We start from the raw sequence: 18,985 nt of genomic DNA, 5'->3' as shown, positions 1-18,985 counted from the left end.
TTATTTAACCGTGACTAATAGTAGTGATTTACCATAATTTAAAATCGTGATGGTTTATAATATATTAAAAACTCAATTTTTTTAATAATATATATAATTATTTTTAATATTTTAAATTATTCACATGCATTGAGTATATTTTTTATTATGAGTATGAATTAATTAGATAGAGATATTTAAGCATGGAGATGAGGGTAGAGAATATATTCTTAGAGAAGTAGGAAATGAAGTGATCTTCCCAGCCCAAAAGTGGAATTCGCACCTTTCGGCACGTGCTCCGCATAATCACTTGATTGCCGTTCAATCCAAAAGTCGTTTTCGCTTTCTCCCACTAAAATCTCAAACCCTAATTTCATTGGAATCTCTGCGCAATCCTCCCCCATTTCCGCACCAAGGTAGGTTTAATTCTTTTGTAATTCTCACCTTCTTATTTCTTCCCCAGGGAATCGGATTTCAGGACAGTTTTCCACGGAGAAAGTCTCAAAGTTATATAGCGAATCCCTTAATTCTCTGTTGTTGAATTTAAATTTACCGCAGGCCGTTTCTTCACACTCTTTGGCTGCTAAGAAACGTAGGATACGAAGTTCTTTTACTTCTGCTTTTGGTTCGGTTTTGATATTTTGAGTTAAATCTGAGCCCAAGCGACAAGTTTCTGGTTTTTGGTTAAATGATTATTCTTTCTTATTTTCTCGTTTTCATGTTTTGAACGTTGTAGGACATATAAATGGCCGATGCTACAGTAATCAACGGAGAAGTTTCCGATGATCGGACGGTGGATATTGCCGGAGATGAAACTTCGTCAAAAATTTCTGGGCTCCACCAAATGATTGCTGATCTTGAGCGGGAAAATGGGATAACCATTAAGGAAAATGAGGGCTATAAGAAGCAAATTCAGGAATTGGAGGCCTCTGTGGAAGAATTGAGCACAGCGAATGTGGATTTGAAGAAGCAGGTGGAGAAGGCAGAATCAGAAAATAAGGCCTTAGGTGCGGTCGCTGCTCGAGCAGCTGAGCTCGAAGCTGAGGTGTCGAGGCTGCAGCATGATTTGGTGTCGGCGATGAGTGATTTACAGGAATCAGCTGTTGAATTATCGGACTTGAAGAGGGAGTTGGAAGGAGCGAAAGAGAGGGAGAAGGAGAAGAATGTTAACTTGGAAGCAATTGGGAAAGAGAGGGACTTGTTATTGTCTAAGGTTGAGAAACTGGAGGGAGTCGAAAACAGTTTGAGGGGTGAATCGGATGGGAAGGAAAGGGAAATCCGGAATCTGAAGAAGAATGTTGAGGAGTTGGAAGTGGTAGTGGAAAATAGTAAGAGTTTGGAGAAGCTGAAGAATGAGTTGGAGAAGACAATTGAGAAAATGAAGGAAGAAATTAGTGGTCTAGAAAGCATTTTGGAGGAGAAAGAGAAGGTGATTAGTGGGTTTGAAATGAAGGAAAGAGCAGTTGGTGGTGCTAACGGTGATGCTACCATTGAGACTGAAAAGAAGGGATTAATTGGGGGTTTGAAACAAAAGGATTGGTTGGTGGTCGGGGGCTCAACTGTTGCTGCTGTTGCTGTTGCAGGAGTTGCGTGCTACATACACGCTGCAAGGAAACATTGATTTGGGTACTTGACTTTGCAGGCACTTAGAGGTTAGGAGGACTTCTTTTCTAACCGAATGATGAGGAGTTTCAGTTTTGATCAAAGGTGTTTTTTGGTTTTTTCCTCTATTAAGTTTGGTAATCTTAGTCAACAGCACTCTATATTTGGTTACATTGTTGTGGAATAATGTTAGGAAATACTCCATATTATTTTCTTTGGAGAACTTCATGTGTTGAATGCGGAAGGTATATACTTCCACTATATTTTAATGATGTTTTGAGATATTGTTCAGAACCCAAGGTGGTTGTATTTTATGTAGTTTCTTATAGAATGTTAAGTTTGGTCATTTGCATTGTACTCTGTTCTCTAGCATGGTTGTATGCGTTACATATGTAAATTTTTTGAAAGATCTCTTTCTGATTTAATACAATACTTGCAAGCTGCTCATTTCTTATGGTTTAAATGATGAATAGGTTCTTTGCAACGAGGCTAATCACTTTATTTGTTTTGAAAAAATGGTGTTAAAGTGGATACGCAGGACAAACATTTTTTGGAAAATTAGTTGACACAACCGACGAATGTGGTAAGAAACTGCCGGTTCCTTTGACCTGTTGGCCAATCATGCATGAGAAATTTGAGTTTCTAAGATCTTGTACTGCTCATGACAGTTTCATTTGCAAGATGCTTTGACCTGCAGAATGATTGTGGTTGAAGTCTTTGAGTTGGCATGTTTATGTGCTTTGTAATTGTGATGTTTGGTTATGTTAAGTTGGAATAACACCTTGTTCAGCAAATCAGTTATGGAATGGAAATGCATGGATCTGCAGATCGAGTAATTTGGATGCATGCAAAAAATATTACATTTTCTTTGACTTGAGATTTTCCGGTTATATTTGTTGCACCTAAATTTTTTGAATGGTAGATTCTCTATTAGGTCTGAGTTCCTCCATTCAGTCTTGGTCTTTTGTCTGTTTCTCATCTCCTAAGGTAAGGAGTAATATTGACTAGTAAATTTATTATTGCTTAGCTACTCTAGGTGAGGGTTGGAAAGTGGAGCCATTGAAGCTTTATATGATATGTGCAATTAGTTTAAGGTCCAATATGACATGAATAAAGGATTCTGTTTTCTGGTGTTGTCAGTGTCTTATACTTGGCATCTCTTTAAGCCACTATAGTAGAAAAACTTATGCTTTAGTTTGAGATCATGACGTCCTAGTACTATCTGAAGACTGCTCTAGTGTTTGTTGCATCTGGAATGAAGCCTTTCCATATTTTTTTGGCTCATTGCTGTATGCTTTCTCCAGGAATCTTTTAGCTTACAAACAGCTGAAAATAGGACACTGATAATAGAAATATGTAGTATTTGGGTCCTAATAAGCAGGAAATGAGAATGAACAAATTGATATCATCTGTTGAAACTTGTAACTACCAATGTAGTAATGTACTATTTCAAGTGTGTTAGATCCAAGTTCATAAGTTAGAAGAAGTATAGAAGTAGGGGAGTTAGTTCACTAGGCTGTTGGATTCAAGTTTCTAAATTAGAAAGAAGCAAAAATAGATAGCATCATAGAAAAGCATACATGACTGGCACTGATTGAAATATGCAAAAACCTTGTACATCTGAAAAATGAGACAACCCGACAGATTTCTTCAACTAAATCTTTTAAAAAATCCAAGAATTGACATGATCGCGGTGAATATGCTAACACAAAATTCTGACACAAATTCTTCTGAAGTTGAGTTCTGTGCTGCACGTTTGAGCATTCAGCATTGCTATGTTCTGCCAGGAACACACCCAGAAAGAGTGAGCATATATTTTCTGCCCTCTGATGAGAAAGGTATTGATTTAGTGAAATTTATTCAATTGAAGTGGTCCAATAGTTCCTCACCAGAACTAGGATGAAGCAGAAAGAGGGTAATGCTAACTTTGTGCAAGAATGAGCACTTACCAGAATCACTGATCAGAAGGTCGCAGAACATCAAGCAAACCGCAACAGTTCATCCACGAAGCCTGTGTTGCTGTTGTCACATCAACAAATGGCTGTCCCATGTTTCAAATGAAGATAAAACAGTTAGTTGGCATTTGCAAAATTCTTGCAAGAAAATAATGCAGCAGCAGCGTTCATTATCACAACTGCATTTGACATGCAAACAAAGCATAACATGAAAAACAGAGTTTTGTCAATGGGCCAAAAGCCATTGCCATTCACCATACCCGAGAATGCATCTCTGCTTCTTTGGAGTCTGCAGCAGCTTCCCTGGACACAGACTTAACATCCTCAGACGATTCCCCAACGTTTTCTGAAGTTGGCAATGTCTCCTCAGTTCCCATTTTCTTCAGAGGAGCCCATGGATCAGACACAAGAACCAACTTCTCAACTTCTTTTCCCACTTCAGTTACATTCTCCAGCAGGGATTTTGCAGCTTCAGTGAATTCTTCTACGTAAGGCTTCACAACCGAGTCCAGGTGAGTCCCAGCTTCAAGAATTTGACCCAACCCCTCTCCCATCTTCCCTTCCACTGAGCTGCTCTCTGCAGCATCTTTTTTCCCTTCATCACTACCGGTTATGGTTTCAGCTTCTGCCTCGGAAACTGTACTCTTAGAACCATCCATTTCCACTGCAAAATCCAGTTCCCTTCTCTAGCTCAAACTAATTTGTGACCTCAGTCTAGATTTAAAGTATGCCTCCAGAGTTACAGGAGCTGGAGGGGAAGATCATGTGAGTTAGTGGATGATCACCACAAAAAAGAAGGATTAAGAGGCGTGCACGTTGAGCTTGAAAGGTAGGCGACACTATCACATCCATATCATACTATATTTTGTTTAAATGCTTAATATCATCATAGACTAAAATTGGCTAACAGCCATATATCATGGTATGGAGAAAATTAGGTAGTTGAACAAAAAAATTGAAATTAGAATATGTACTTGAAGGGGTTAGAGTTCAAAATAGATGTTTATGTCATTGTAAGAAATCTGGATCAACTTAGATGAAAAATGTAGTTCTTGACAGCTATGGTGAAACTCTGGTTGATGCGGTCAGAGACGTGCTGCTGAAACTCTCGTTGACGCGGTTAGAGAACACATCAGATTAAAATTTTTGAATAAAGAGAATCTTAATTTGATCAGAGTCCGTCGAGACATTGCTCAATTAATTTGAATTGAGGCCATTAGGTCACACATTGTACATCAGCTACTGCTGGGTCTATATCATATTTGCTTAAAGTGAGGAGTCCTGTATTTTCATTTTCAGTGAGGTTTAAAATTAGTGAAATTTAAATAAAAATTAGTCAGTGGTGGAAAAATAGAATTATTTGTTTACTTTTTGTGTAAATACAATTATCTCATACAACATTTACATAATAATTTTGATATTACATGGACAAAAATGTTTGAGTTGATTGGTGGACCAATGGACAATGGACATTGTGGGAGATTATTCCGTTTGCTTCCATTTCAAAATTGGCATTTTTAATTCTACAATTTGAGATTTTGAAAATGTGTTTGTTTAGTTTATTTTCGTTGAAAAGGTCCAATTTCATCGAAAATCTTTCAGTATAGGTTCACTGCAGTGGGCCTCGAGACTTGGTCAAGGTGCGGGTCTTGCAAAATAACACAATAAAATTATCCTACATGTTTAATTTTTCTTCAATATAATTATTTCTAAAATAAATTATAATTAACATTTATTGAATATTTACATGGGTCAGAACGAAATTTTAAATCTTATTGAGTCTGATAGTATAGGTTTTCAGTTCGATCAAACTTACTTCAAACTTAGAGGTTGCAACGAATTCGAGGCCTCAAAACTTATTCACAAAATGGGTAGCAAGACAGGTGACTAAGAAGTTATCCATGACGTGTAATTTAATGATCAATTGAAATGTGATTGTCTGAGTTGCTTTATGCAATGGTAATTCAGTTTATTGATTAAAAGAAAAAAAAATTAAATTTAAATATTTACGAGTTAGGCGACGAAATAATTTTATTTATAATTAGTATGTTGTTGAATTTTCTTTTACTTTAACTGTTTGTGGAAGAAAAGAAGCTCTTAAGGCCCAAATATAAACTTCAAAAGGCCTAATATTTAGGACAATGTTTGGGCCTATTCTTGAACATTCTAGGCCCATTAATATTGGTCCAATATTACAGCTCATTTAGCTCTTCCCTAAAACCTCCCTTAAGCCGCCCCTTTCGCTTCCCTCTCCTCATACCTGCCTTCGCCTCCTAATGGCTTCCAAACCACAACCACCTGCGGCCGCGGCCGTTGCCGTCGATTCTAGGGTCAGCTCATCAACCGTAGAGTCGGCCGTGAACGCGCTGTTAAAATACAAAGCAGCCCATTCAGCCACGGAAAAGCTACAGCTGCTTCCCCAAGATGACTACATCTACCTCAACCTCACCCTGAAGAAAATCCCTAACGCTCGCACGAACCCGTTTAGGATCCCTCTTCCGCACCCTATTTTGGACCTCAGCTCTCAGATTTGCTTAATCATAGACGACAGGCCGCAAACGACTACCCCTCCTTCGGAGGAAATCAAGAAACTCATCAAATCCCAGAACATACCCATTTCGAAAGTGATCAAGATTTCCAAGCTTAAGACGAATTACAAGCCCTTTGAGGCAAAGCGGAAGCTTTGTGATAGTTATGACTTGTTCTTGGTCGACAAAAGGGTGGTCCATTTGTTGCCTAAGTTGATAGGGAAGCAGTTTTTCAAGAAAAAGAAGCTGCCTTTGGGGGTGGACTTGCGTAAGAGTAATTTGAAGTTGCAAGTAGAGAGGGCTTTAGGGAGTGCTTTGCTGTATTTGAGGACTGGGACATGTTGTGTGATGAAGGTCGGTAAGGTGGCGATGGAGAAAGATGAAGTGGTGGAGAATGTGATTGATGCCATTAAGGGAGCAGTTGAGAGGGTGCCGAAGAAGTGGGATGGTGTGAGGAGTTTGCATTTGAAGTTCTATGACTCGGTAGCATTGCCTATTTACCAGGCAATGCCGGACGTGAAGTTGAAAATTGAGGGGTTGAAGGAGATAGAAAAGAGAGCTGAGGTAGCTAAAATTAGTGACAGTGAGGGAGAAGTTAAGGAAACAAGTGGAAGGAAGGATGGTAAAAGTGGGAAGAAGAAGAAGGGGAGGATTCATGAGGTTCGCTACATGGATGTTGGAGAGGATATGGAGAGCGGTGATGATGTTGATGAGATTGAGCAAGTAAGGAGTGTGGATAATGATGACGATTTGGGACAGAAGATGAGAGGAAATTTGATGGTGGAAAGTGATGATGATGAGGAAGATAAGGATGAGAGTGAGAGGATTGGTGTTGAGGATATAAGTACTAATGAAACTGTGGGGAAGAAAAGGAACAAGGGTAGAGCTGCGAAGAAAGAGGTTTTAGGAACACTGAATGGGGAGAAGCGGGTGAAGAAGAAGCCAAAATCTGAGAAGAGTGGGGATGAAAAAGTAAAGAAAGATGATGTGTCAGGGGGAGAGGTATCTGGTGGAAAGAAAGGGAAGAAAAAGAGTGAGCTTAGGCAAAGGCGGAGCGAAAGGATTGCGAAGGTGAAGGATGCAAACCCCAAGAAGAAAGTGTCGGCAAAATGATCAAAATAAGCAGCATATTTTTGACTGGCTACTTATGTAGTGTGCTGAGTTACTGAGGAATGGGTTGCTGAGGATTCTCTTCCAACAAGTGTGCTCTTGATCATTGAATACCCACAAAATTTTGGTTACAATAGAAGTACCAGTATTTCGATTGTTTAGATAAGTTTATTACTTTATCATTAAGGCTATGTTGTTGAATCATCTTCTGTTTTCCGTGTTAGTGCCTGATGGAGTCATTTATAGAACTTTGACTTCACTTTATAAAGTCGAATTGCAATCATGAAAATGAATTTCTGGATTTGGATGCAGATTATTATTCCTCTCATTGTCTGTTAGTAATGTTACTCATATTTACAATTTAATATACGGGCTTTCCTCCATTATCGTTTATAACTGTATTCTGCTTATTTGCATGATGAACCCCCACCTATGCTTGCCAATTTTTCTCTTTTGGACAATCAATAATCACTTGTCTCTACACTATTGATAGCTTTGATTTCTCTGCACGCCTTCATTTGGTGGGAGAAGATAATTGGAAACTTTCAGTGTGATCGTAGGCATTTTGTTGGATGGTATGCTACAAGTTGCGATTAATGGATTGCTTGTAAAGTATTTGTAGACCTATGTTATTTCACTTCATACCTGTCTGATCAATCCCCAGCCATTACTTCATGCATGCTAATTGTCTTTGTGCCGAGTAAACACTTCATTTTCTGAACATCATTACATAAATGGACTCCTACTGGATTACTATGAATGTTTCAATAGTTCCTTAGCCTTTTACGCATTTGCCTTTCAGGATTGATGATGTATCCCTGTTATTAAATTCAATATGTTCTTAACAATCTTCGTATACTCATATTCAGAGACAGGGATTGCTTGTATCCATCGTTTTTAGACTACTTCCTTGTTTCCCTTATATGGCAACGATCTTCCCAGAGAAGGGAGATAAGTCCTTGTTCTGTATGTTTGTGTGAGAACAATCCAATAACTGTCTGACAATTAAGGTGATTCTTCTTCTTGCCGTTTCCAGATTCTGGAGTATGGAGACTAGGCATCTTGTTGCCTTACTGGTTAGGAAGCTGTTCAATTCGCCATTGCATGTTTTCATAATGCAAAGTTTGATACAGAAGCTAGTGTTAGTTGGGAGAATATGCAGTTTTTCCAACAACTTTGAATCAAGAATTGGGATGCATTTTTATCTATCCTGGAAAAAGTCTTCTGTACATCGAGTTTTGCTGTACCAAATCAATAACATAGTTAGTCATTTGTTATGTGATTAATAATTTATTTTTGAATTGTATACTAATCGTCATGATAAGTGTATTCATATCTGGTTGGACCTGAAACACCTAGACCGTTAATGGATATTCACTGGAGTTGATATACTTTGGCTGCTGCGTTCTTTCCCCTCTTACATATAAGTTTGTTGCTTCTCGCGCATACAGCCACCACTTCCCTTAAAACTTCATTCTGAGAAAAATTTTCCTTCGAACAAGATCTAATTATATAACAATAAATCAAACGACAAGTACATCACTACATATTTTCCCTCTTTAAGATTGTTCATCGTCATACAATAAACAGAACATGCCAGTCCAGTGATCTCATTAGATGCAGCTAAACTCAATTCGAACTAAAAGTTTTTGGTTTGTTTAACGGTTTCATCAGCTTGTGGCAATGTTTTTCTCCTAAGCAGTCTAGAGTTTCCTTCCACCTCATGTTCTGATACAGATTTCTTCTTCATCCAATTCCATTTTCTTTTAATGAGGCAACACTTCAGTTCCCCTCTTGCACGTCAATGTAACAGTGTGCTCCACAGGGAAATTATGCCTTGAATCAGGTTTGATCATATTTGAATTAATCATATAGTAAGATTGCATTTGGTTTATGTGATAGAATTAGACATGATGGATTATGTGGGCAAAAAAATGAAATGATAATTAACCCGATCATCGTTATATAATATTCGACGTATTGTATATTTGATATTTCTTGTGCTAATGTAATATTTGTTTAGTGGAAGGAATTACAAAGTATGATTACATGTAAAACGACCATTAGGGGTATTATTTTTTAAGTCATTTTAATTTTAACATTGTATCTTGTGAATAATTACAAAAGATAAAAACCTCTCAATATTCATTGAAATACAACTTTTTTAAAATAATATTCTTGTGGAATATATTTTTTTTTCTACATTCATATGAAAAGGAAGCTCAACATAGACATTTAATAAAATAGAGTGAAACTTTTTAATATTTTTTAAAAAGTTACAAAAATTCTACAGTTTTTCTTTCTTTCTTTCTTTTTTTTTTTTTTTTACAAAAGTATGACAAAAATTCTACTTTTTGAAATTTAATAATTAATCAAAACTCAATTTTTTTTAAAAGCCCAAAAACAAAAATGAAGTACTATTTTTTATTAATTTATTATAATTTGAAATATTCTTTTAAGTATGCATGTATTTCACTCGTAAAAAAAAACCAAAGTAAAAAAGCGGAAGGTCATATACGAAAGAAATTTTTTAGTCCTACCTTAGACTAATCGATGAAATATTGTATCCACCTCTTAGAAAATGATATACTACCCCCGAAAAAAGAATTGTTAATTAGATCACGCCCGATATTGATGTTGAGCTCTTATTTTATAAACTAAACGTGTGATTATGCATGATCGATAGTCTTATTATATCTGATCATATAAATTAAACAAGACCTAAATATATTATACTTCATATAATTAAGACTTGAAAAAAAGCCAAATGTAATTACTACGTAGTGGTGGATCATGCGAATTAATTATGTGAAAGTCATCTGAAGTAAAATGAAATTTCCAAATTTGAGAGGATTATATACATAGAATATTTTCACAATAAATAATAAAAAGGGTTAATTATACTTGAACTTCATCTAAAAATGTGAAATTATGTATTTCCCTAAAAATGTATTATAACTACACTTACATTCCTTTGTAAAATTTATTTACACTTGACTCCCTAATTCCGTTAGGGTTCAAATGGTGCCGCTAACAAAAAAATTACATATATTTTTTAATTTTTACACACGGTTTAACATTTATATATATTTTTATACTTATAAGGAGGTAAATCTATTACGTATAAAGTCAAAAGGGTGCAATCTTGTCGCAAAATATCATTCCTGAATCATATCCATTGAACAAGAAGTAGTAGTTTATGATAGAAAAACTAGTCATTTTCTGATACTTTTTTACTTTTTATTATATAAGGGTGATCACGTGAATTGCATATATCTCTTGAGCACCAGATAAAATACTTGAACAAAATATATTTTTAGAAAATAGATGCAACAATGATATTAATTTCACTCCTTAGATAGGCTTTTCATTCATTTATGACTACTTTGTATCCAGTGATTATGATTTGGGAACAATATTTTATTACGATTTTGACTTTATATATATTTTATTTATCCTATACAAGTTTAAAATTATTAATTATAGAGGAACGTTGAATGAGCGCTGAAATAAAAAATTTATGTATTTTTTTGTTGACATCAATATTTTTATTCAAACTTTAACAGAAGGGAGTTGGTATAAATGGTGAATTTTTGAAAGCGGATCTAAATACAATTACCCTAATAAAATTATGCCAAATTTATCTTGGAAAAGTAGGTGGGAAAAATTAATTGAGAACTTCGATTGTGAATTACTCTTGTATTTATTATTATTATTTTTATACATATTGCCTATAAAATCTTTTTTTTTTTTTTGGATTAAATACACTTGACCCCTTCACTATTTTTCATATACATATTGCTTATGTATCATATGTTCATTTATTTTCCTAAACTAATAATTATTTCACTTAATCCATTTGGACTAAACATTTAGACAAAATTCCTTGTAAATGTATATGTTTAATAAAGCACAAATATTTTCTATCTTAATTAAAAAATAAATTTTAATATAAGTAATTAGCAGCTCAAATAGTTGAAGCTTCAAAGACTTATTAAATAATATATGAATAAAATAATAATTAGCAACTACTCAATCTAAGTATTTTTAGATAAGATGAATAATTACATCTCCATTTTCTAATATATATCTTTTACAAAAATTAAACCAAAGTGTATTTCATATTTTCTTGAAAATGTGCACATTTCTTTAATTTTTAATTTTTTCTTTTATCTAAGTTAATTGAATATATTTATCCATTTGTCAAGAAAAGCCGAGTCGCATTTGAAAAGTTAGTTGTTATCATCTTTTTTTAGTTTAAATGAATAAAATAAATTCATCATGATTAGTATCTATCCTACTAATTTTTTATTTTTGTTTAATCTACTAGATGTTATGGCACGTCATTTCTATGTGTATGTAATAAATAATTATTTACGTTTTAAAATACTAGTTGTTGTGGCACGCCGTTTCTACGTGCATATAATAAATATACTCACGTTTCAAAATATACTATAAATAAAAGCAAAATATATAAATCAGTACATTACATTAATACAAAGAAAGAAAGAAACAAAATAATTTATCAATCAATGTAAATTTTGAAAAGTTGAATAAGTTAGTTATTTTATCATGAAGTGCATTTTTGACTTCACAAATAATTATTGCGGTGGTGTCTTTAGCCGCCGCTTGAAGAGAGGCTTTTCTTTTTATATTAGTTGCGGTGGCATGCCGTCCTTGTGTGCATATAATAAATAATTTTCCCAACGATTTAAAATATATTACAAATAAGAATAAAACATATAAACGAACAAATCATATTTCACAAAAAGAAAAGAAAAAAAAACTTATTTGGCACAATAAATAAATTGATGTAGTTGTATTAAAACAACGGTATCACTTTTGTAAAAAGAAAAGGAAAAAATTAATTATAATTCATTTTTAAAATATCTAATTAGGAGTGTAGATAAAAAAATATATATATAATAGCACGGTGTAAATAACCACTATTTGTGAGTAAAAATGAAGTTTTCTTTTTATTAGTATAGAAGTATAAATATAGATATAGATTAGTATAGATAGATAATATAGATATATAGATAAAAAGAAGAATTTGAGTAGGGGTAATTGAAAAATATATAATAGATATTTTTGGAAATTCAAAAATTGATGTTGCAGTGTAAGTAATCGCTCTTTTGTGAGTTAAAATAACTTTTTTTTTAATATATAGTATATATATTATAAATAAGAATAAGATATATGAACCAACATATTCAATTTAAAAAAATAAAATAAAATTAATTTAGGGATATTATCGGCACAAAAATAATTTGGTGTGAGTGAAACGTTTATATTAATATAGATAGATAGTTTAGATATTATAAATGAGAAAAAAAAATTTGAATAGAGGTGGTTGAAAATTTATAAGAATATTTTTGTTAATTTAAAAAATTAATGTCGCTAACTATTATTTGTGAATGAAAATAAGCTTTTTTTTTTTATATATAATATAGATAATACTCAAGTTATTAATTACTCTTTTTATATTTCAATTAAGAATATATTTTCTTCTACGTAACGGATAATTTGCGATTAAATTAATATGAAAAATATTTAAAATATATTAAAAATGTATATAGCATGCGCTGGTGTATTTTTATTCCAATAATTAAATCAAGGGGATGAATATTACATATAGTTTAAGGGGTTATAATGCATTTATTTTTTTTAAAACAATAAAGAAAAGGATTATTACATTCATATTCATGACGTATCATTTATTTACACAGATCGTTAATGTATTTTAAAAAATTACATATATACCCGTAAAAAATATTAATATTATTTATATAAATTATCATTGATTTTGAAAAATTCCACATACACTTTTCAAAAAAAATATTAGCATCATTAAATAAATTATCTTACTCTTGTAAGTATTAGGAATGATTTATAGAATTATAAAAAAAATGATAATAATTTGTGTAAATAAATGAATGAAGATATGTAAATATAATAATACCCAACAAAAAAACAAATTAAGAATAAAACCAAATAAGGCTTCAATCTCAGTTTGAAGTTGTTCAGCTTTTCACATTTTACCCCTTCCTCAACCTCGTTGTTCGTGTAACCTGCACCTTTTCTCTCTCTCTCTCTCATCCCTTACACACACACACACACATTTGTTTATATTTATTTATTGCAGATAGGAGTGAGTGTGGAAGAAAAGGGGGGGTGCACTGTTTGGCTGGCACAAAGAGAGAAGAGTATAAAGACGCTGTCTTACTCAGGAAATCCTTTTAGACAAATACTGTTGCTGCTTGCACCACCTCACTTTTCTCTCCTTTCTTCTTACTCTGTAAAAAAAGCCAAACAAGCGCACAACCCTTCAAGCTATTAGGGCTTTTTCTGCGCTTTCCTACCAGCAAAGTTCTTTTATAGGTATGGCTGTGGCATTTGCTGTTCAGTTTTCTGGGAGCAGAGGGTTTCCTCAAGGTAAGATTTTTATGCAGCTTAAGGTTGTCTTTCTTGTTTATTTATTTATTGTTTTTTATTTTGTTCATAATTTTGATATGGGTTTTTGGTGATCTTTGTAACTTGTGTTTTTTTTTTTTGCTTCACGCAGGTGGGTGGATGCCTATGATTCTTGCACCTATGCATGCTTTATTCCTTGGTTTGCTTTCATTCTTTTCTTGTTTTGGTTGTTTTTCCTTTCCTCTGTCATTGTTTTAATGGGATTTTTCTTGCGTTTATTTTGATAAAATGGTCTCATTTCTAGGGTGGTTTGTTTCTTCTTTCGGAGATTTTCCTCTTGGAAGATGGATTTCCCTCCACAACAGTGAAGGGAAATTCTCTTAGTAATGTCTTTCTTCAGGTCAATTGTATGAAGATATAATATGTTGTTTGATTGTGTTTCCAACTCTTTTGTGATGAATTAAGTTGCTTAAGCATCTGATTTCTTGATTTGGAATCATATCCCATGATGTGCTGATTTTACAGATCGGGGATGTATTTGAGAAATGACATATTCATGCATACTTACATACAAATGAAAATCTAATGTTCTTGGAGTACAATGATAAGAGTATAGGGATATGCATGCAGTTTCCGATGAAGGTTAGGACTGTTGGTATGTGTCTATCAAGTTTTAACAAGTGGATTCGCAAATTTACATGAATTTGACTGTTTATGAGATTACCTTTTCGAGAATTAAAAGCAAAATGTGCCGTTTGCTTCGCAGCACAAAACATAAATAGTTAATATACTTGGAATTCGACATTAGACCATGGTTTTAGATTTTGGCAATGTTTAATGTTGTTGAAATCTTGAGGTGTTGGGGAAACACAAACGTCATTCTACTCTGTTATTTGAGGCAGTCTCTTGAAGTTAGATGAGACTTTTCTTATTTTCATGAAATGCGGAGAAAAACCGATGTCTGTGGAGTGTGGATCCAATACTTAAATACAGGATAAAGTTGAGATCTTTTAACTTTAATTCGTGAAAATAATTTCATTGTTCTTGTTCTTCTATTTTTGCTGACGTAAGAAAGGTGATTCCGTGTATCTAGGGGATGTTCGTGTTCCCGAATCATTTTTGTGCATGACGTACATTTGCGACAGAGATAATGAACATAGGTTCTTCTATCCTTATGAGTAGTTGCACTGTGAATACACCTCTGACTTGCAAGATCAATCCTATATTTACCTTATCTACTTCCTCGACATTTTAGTATCATTTTACATTCAGCAAAGATTGGTTTGCCTTGTTTTTCTTTGATTCTTATACTTGATTATGTAAGTAAGGTTATTTTGAAGCCTATACCAGTATTTCAAGACATAATCTTTGATTTACGTATTACATTAAGGTGCCCTAATGTTACTTGTCTGTCAACCTATTTGTCCAGGCCTCGAAGTGGCTGCAAGATCTCGGGTGTTTGGAGCTGTTCAGCAACTACATTTGAGTAAATTGGTTCTTTAGAGCAAGATGTAGATCGACAAATAGTATATTCTTATTGATGATGGGGAATGAAGCCATTGGTCCGGTAAGCATGTGATCTATTGTAACATATCGATAACTCCCATAGTGGGATTACCATGAACCTAATTTCTTGTTTTGGCGTTTTTGGCTATTAAAACATCTCGTTGGTTGATTTCATATTTGTTTCACTCCTTTACTTGCATGGTTTCCATGTCCATCTAACGCTGATTATCTAAGATGCACGTGAGTATGTACAAGTTAGAAGGTTCTATTGCTGAATGCTTTATAGAGCTCGACCCTGGTGCTCACGTGACACTTAGGGTGACTTTATAGCTGGAGGCTACTCTTACCTGACAATTCATTTCCGTGCTTTGAGTAATGGGTTTATTAGTTCATGGATAAAAAATGAACCGCATTTTATCAGTTGGTTCTTGCTGTAATATGATAAAGAAAGCGACAAAACAAGTGTTTCATACAGAAAATTGCCGATGATTCACTCTAAGTCTCAAGAAGATGATTCTTGGTGAGTTCCAGCTCTGTGTTTGCGCAAGAATTTCTTGGTGAATCTCGGGACTCGAGTACTGGGAAGGCAATTCTCGGTGACTCTTTGAGTCCTAAAGTATCTCACTCTTTTTCTTTTTAAACGGGATGGTGGTTTCCCACTCTGAGAATGGAAAATCACACCGTGTGTGGATCTCGTTAAAATGGAAGGGTGTGATGTATCGGGCATCAAAGGTTCTTAACTCACCAAGAACAGTCATGTTTGATACTTGATGTTTTGTTTCTTGGAGATACAATCAATATCTTCTTCAAGGTTACATCTTTATTCACAGAATCATATGATGGCCTAACTCTATAGAGATAGGGTTTCTCGTAATGACTGAAGTAGTTATACAGCTTTTAGAGTTGCCGATGAATGGTGATGGATTGTTGAAATGACTTCTTTCCTGACAACATCCACTTCTTATCGAACGTCTTTGTTCGGATCTTTTAATTTATGCTACGGTGTGTTGGTCAACTTGGTGAAGATGGAGCAGTGTTTTCCAGATGCCTCTTGTCTCATGTATGTTGGAAACCTTCTAGGGAAATGTTTGTAAGGATCAAATCTGAACTAATTACATGACCGGTGTGTTATATTTGACGTACAGTTCAAAAGCAAGTATAATTATCCTTGCAATGTGAATAGTTAGCAAGTATAATTATCCTTGTAATGTGAATAGTTTGGTCCGATCAAATTTGGCCTAGATAAGAATTTTCTATTTAATACAGGTTGGCAAAATTCAACTTGTGTGTTGATGCTGGATCTTGATTTGGAAATGGAGAGTTATAGCACGAATTTATACCCACATTCCCAATCCTAGTAGTTTTGGGTTAGATGACTTTGGTCTGGGAAATAAAAAAACTTTAATATTTAATATTTGGGAAGAAGAAAACTTATAAGTACTTCTTCCTCTTTTCTTTTTTTATTAAAAGAAAAGATTGAAATACATACTTCTACATCTCTTATTATATTGATTGACCAAAATTGTAGTGAATGGATCATAATGCTATTTTGGATTATAAATTATAAATTTTATATATTTTTAAGAATTTTTTAAAATATTTTTATGAACCAATATGTTGATGATTTATTTTGCCCATCTTCAGATTTTTTTTTTTATAGTTTTTTAAAAGAAAAATCTTTAAGGTAAATTAGTAATTTTTATCTCATTATATTGGGGCTATATAATTATTTTTGAATTTTAAGGGGGTATTTTTAATTTATTAAATGAGTGAATATATATAATTATGTTAAATCTTAAAGAAAGTAGCTGTGGTTTATTGTAAATTAAAAGTATTATCATTAAATATAAAAGAACTACCCTTCCACCATTTACTTCTAATTAATTAAATATGTGTATTAATATTTTCCTTGGTTTACGTGATGACATAATAAGCAAAAAGATAAACTGTATTTTTTGCAATGAGAGGGGAAAAATGAGAAGAAGATATATATACCTTTGTAATATCAATAATAGAGTTCTCTGTTGGAGATCTTCTATCACATACTCCAGTTATGTATTAGCTTTTGTGGTATGCTGTTTTTTGGAACGTATAATAAATAATTTTTTATATTTTAAATACATATATTATAAATAAAAATAAAATATATAAATTAATATATTATATTTAAAAATAAAAAGAAAGAGGGAAAGAAAAGAAAATCAACTTAATGATTATTAATACGATAAAAAAATTGATGTAGTAGTGTCACAGAACATCGTCTGTGAGCAAAAAATATATTTATTTTTATATTAGTATAGATGACTTACATGTGTCCCTTTTTTAAAAGTAAAAGTTATAATTACAAACAGTAATGGCCAATCGACTGCCGTTCGAGGGGGTAAAATCTAACCTAATTATGTTCTTTATAAATACTTAACCAAATTGAGTTCGTCCTTTTCTTTTCCGGTAGATCAAATGGGAAAGCCGACGTAACATCCTACAGATACGTCAAGAACAATTGTGTCTTCATCATGTTACAAACGTTTAAATAGCTAATATACTATCGTAAAAAATTAAAATTTAATAATGTGTAATGAAAATACAGGTCAGGACGACTGTTTAGCCACACAAAATGTTTTGACAAGAATTTAGATTCACGTTGTGAATATGACAACGTTAGACCGTAATTATCAATTAACTTTGATTTCAAACGTACTAAGTTGGTGCTAGGATTATGGTAATAACACTGAATAAGCAATAATTCTTCTTCACTTGCAATATTATGAATTAGATTGGAGTCGATTATTTGGAAAAGCCTCTTCACATGATTATTAGACTTGAAATGTATTAAATGCATATGCTTAGGCATTCAATAATCTTGAACACAGATAGCTTGCTCGAATTGTGATGTCGGGGGATGACAATTGACAGATGTACAGACAATTATTCTTAGTAATATATATATTGGAAACATTATTAACATTACAAAATTGTCTTAATTATTACAACTAAACTAGAAATATTAACATGGTCCAGCTCGATTATTGATTAACACATCTGCCAAGAGTGATCGAGCAGGGATTTAGTGTGTTTTGTAGAACATCGAGTCTAAGGACTGTTTAATTTTTTTTTATTTTTATTTCACTTTTTTTAAATTTGAAGTATTTTTTTTTTTTTTTTCATATAAAGAGGCATGGAATATTATATAGGCTTCTGAAAAAGTCATGTTTGCGAATGAAATAAATGAAATGAAAAGCCTCAAAGTGGAATTAAGGAAAGGAAGTCCTAAAATGCTTCTTTTTGGTGCAGTCTAAGCAACGGGTATCACAAAATAAATAATTGATTCGTACTTTTTTAAATTAAAAAATATAATTAAGTTATGGACTAAATTATAATGAGATTTTCTAATATTTATCATAATTATAAATATCGTTCGTATTTAAAAAATTATTAGTATATTTTGAAATTAACGTTTGTCTAACAGATACTCTCTTAATTATGATAATCCATTTTAGAGGAATATTTGTTAGATAATTATTAATTTTAAGGGGCTATTTGTAATTTATCAAAAAATGAGGAATATTTATAATTATGACTGATACAAACACCCAATGTCTTTTGCAAAATCACAGCTTCACCCTTCACAAGGTGATAGTGTAACGGTTTTCAGGGACTGTGTGTGCAAGTTTTGCATTTGACTAGGGGGTGTACTTATAATTATAACTATAACCTCAAGGGGTGTTGTTTATAATTTTTCAAAAGATAAGAGGTGTTTGTGTATTTTGGTCTAATATGAAAGAGTGTCAATGTAGTTTATCCTTAAAAATATTCTTTTATATTTAGTATATAATTATACTTTCTCAAGCAATGTTCCATATATAACACTGATCATTGATCAGCTTTCACATG

General features: G+C 33.1%; 3 protein-coding genes and 1 long non-coding RNA gene across 8 annotated transcripts; 3 read left to right on the top strand and 1 right to left on the bottom strand.

Moving 5' to 3' along the window:
• Nucleotides 1-224: 224 nt before the first annotated feature.
• Nucleotides 225-1,927, top strand: PMD2 (Tropomyosin-like protein). Of its 3 annotated transcripts, none has more exons than XM_088876703.1 (2): nucleotides 225-485; nucleotides 716-1,927. In XM_088876703.1, the coding sequence occupies exon 2, from the start codon at nucleotides 725-727 to the stop codon at nucleotides 1,598-1,600; it is 876 nt and encodes a 291-aa protein (XP_088732829.1). In that variant the 5' UTR covers nucleotides 225-485; nucleotides 716-724; the 3' UTR covers nucleotides 1,601-1,927. The 3 variants fall into 3 exon arrangements, with proteins under 3 accessions (XP_088732829.1, XP_011082917.1, XP_011082918.1); XM_011084615.3 differs by having other exon boundaries at nucleotides 226-395; XM_011084616.3 differs by having other exon boundaries at nucleotides 402-571.
• A 1,184-nt stretch (nucleotides 1,928-3,111) lies between these two features.
• LOC105165561 (uncharacterized) lies at nucleotides 3,112-4,325 on the bottom strand. Of its 2 annotated transcripts, none has more exons than XM_011084617.3 (3): nucleotides 3,797-4,325; nucleotides 3,531-3,622; nucleotides 3,112-3,407 (listed from the first exon to the last, which is right to left on the bottom strand). In XM_011084617.3, exons 1-2 carry the CDS (start codon nucleotides 4,193-4,195, stop codon nucleotides 3,536-3,538), a joined length of 486 nt encoding a protein of 161 aa, XP_011082919.1. In that variant the 5' UTR covers nucleotides 4,196-4,325; the 3' UTR covers nucleotides 3,112-3,407; nucleotides 3,531-3,535. The 2 variants fall into 2 exon arrangements, with proteins under 2 accessions (XP_011082919.1, XP_011082920.1); XM_011084618.3 differs by having other exon boundaries at nucleotides 3,112-3,361.
• Nucleotides 4,326-5,744: 1,419 nt separating this feature from the next.
• Nucleotides 5,745-7,502, top strand: LOC105165842 (Ribosomal protein L1p/L10e family). Its single transcript, XM_088876750.1, has one exon. It carries the CDS (start codon nucleotides 5,813-5,815, stop codon nucleotides 7,175-7,177), a length of 1,365 nt encoding a protein of 454 aa, XP_088732876.1. The 5' UTR covers nucleotides 5,745-5,812; the 3' UTR covers nucleotides 7,178-7,502.
• Nucleotides 7,503-13,204: 5,702 nt separating this feature from the next.
• Nucleotides 13,205-15,268, top strand: LOC105165562 (uncharacterized). Of its 2 annotated transcripts, XR_848093.3 has the most exons (3): nucleotides 13,205-13,609; nucleotides 13,740-13,787; nucleotides 15,018-15,268. It is a non-coding gene; the product is annotated as an uncharacterized LOC105165562 (long non-coding RNA). The 2 variants fall into 2 exon arrangements; XR_016063001.1 differs by lacking the exon at nucleotides 13,740-13,787.
• Nucleotides 15,269-18,985: the final 3,717 nt, after the last annotated feature.

Source organism: Sesamum indicum, linkage group LG12 (genome assembly GCF_026168435.1).
Source record: "Sesamum indicum cultivar Baizhima isolate 11 linkage group LG12, ASM2616843v1, whole genome shotgun sequence".
NCBI lineage: Eukaryota > Viridiplantae > Streptophyta > Magnoliopsida > Lamiales > Pedaliaceae > Sesamum > Sesamum indicum.
This window is presented reverse-complemented; position numbering and strand designations above follow the sequence as displayed.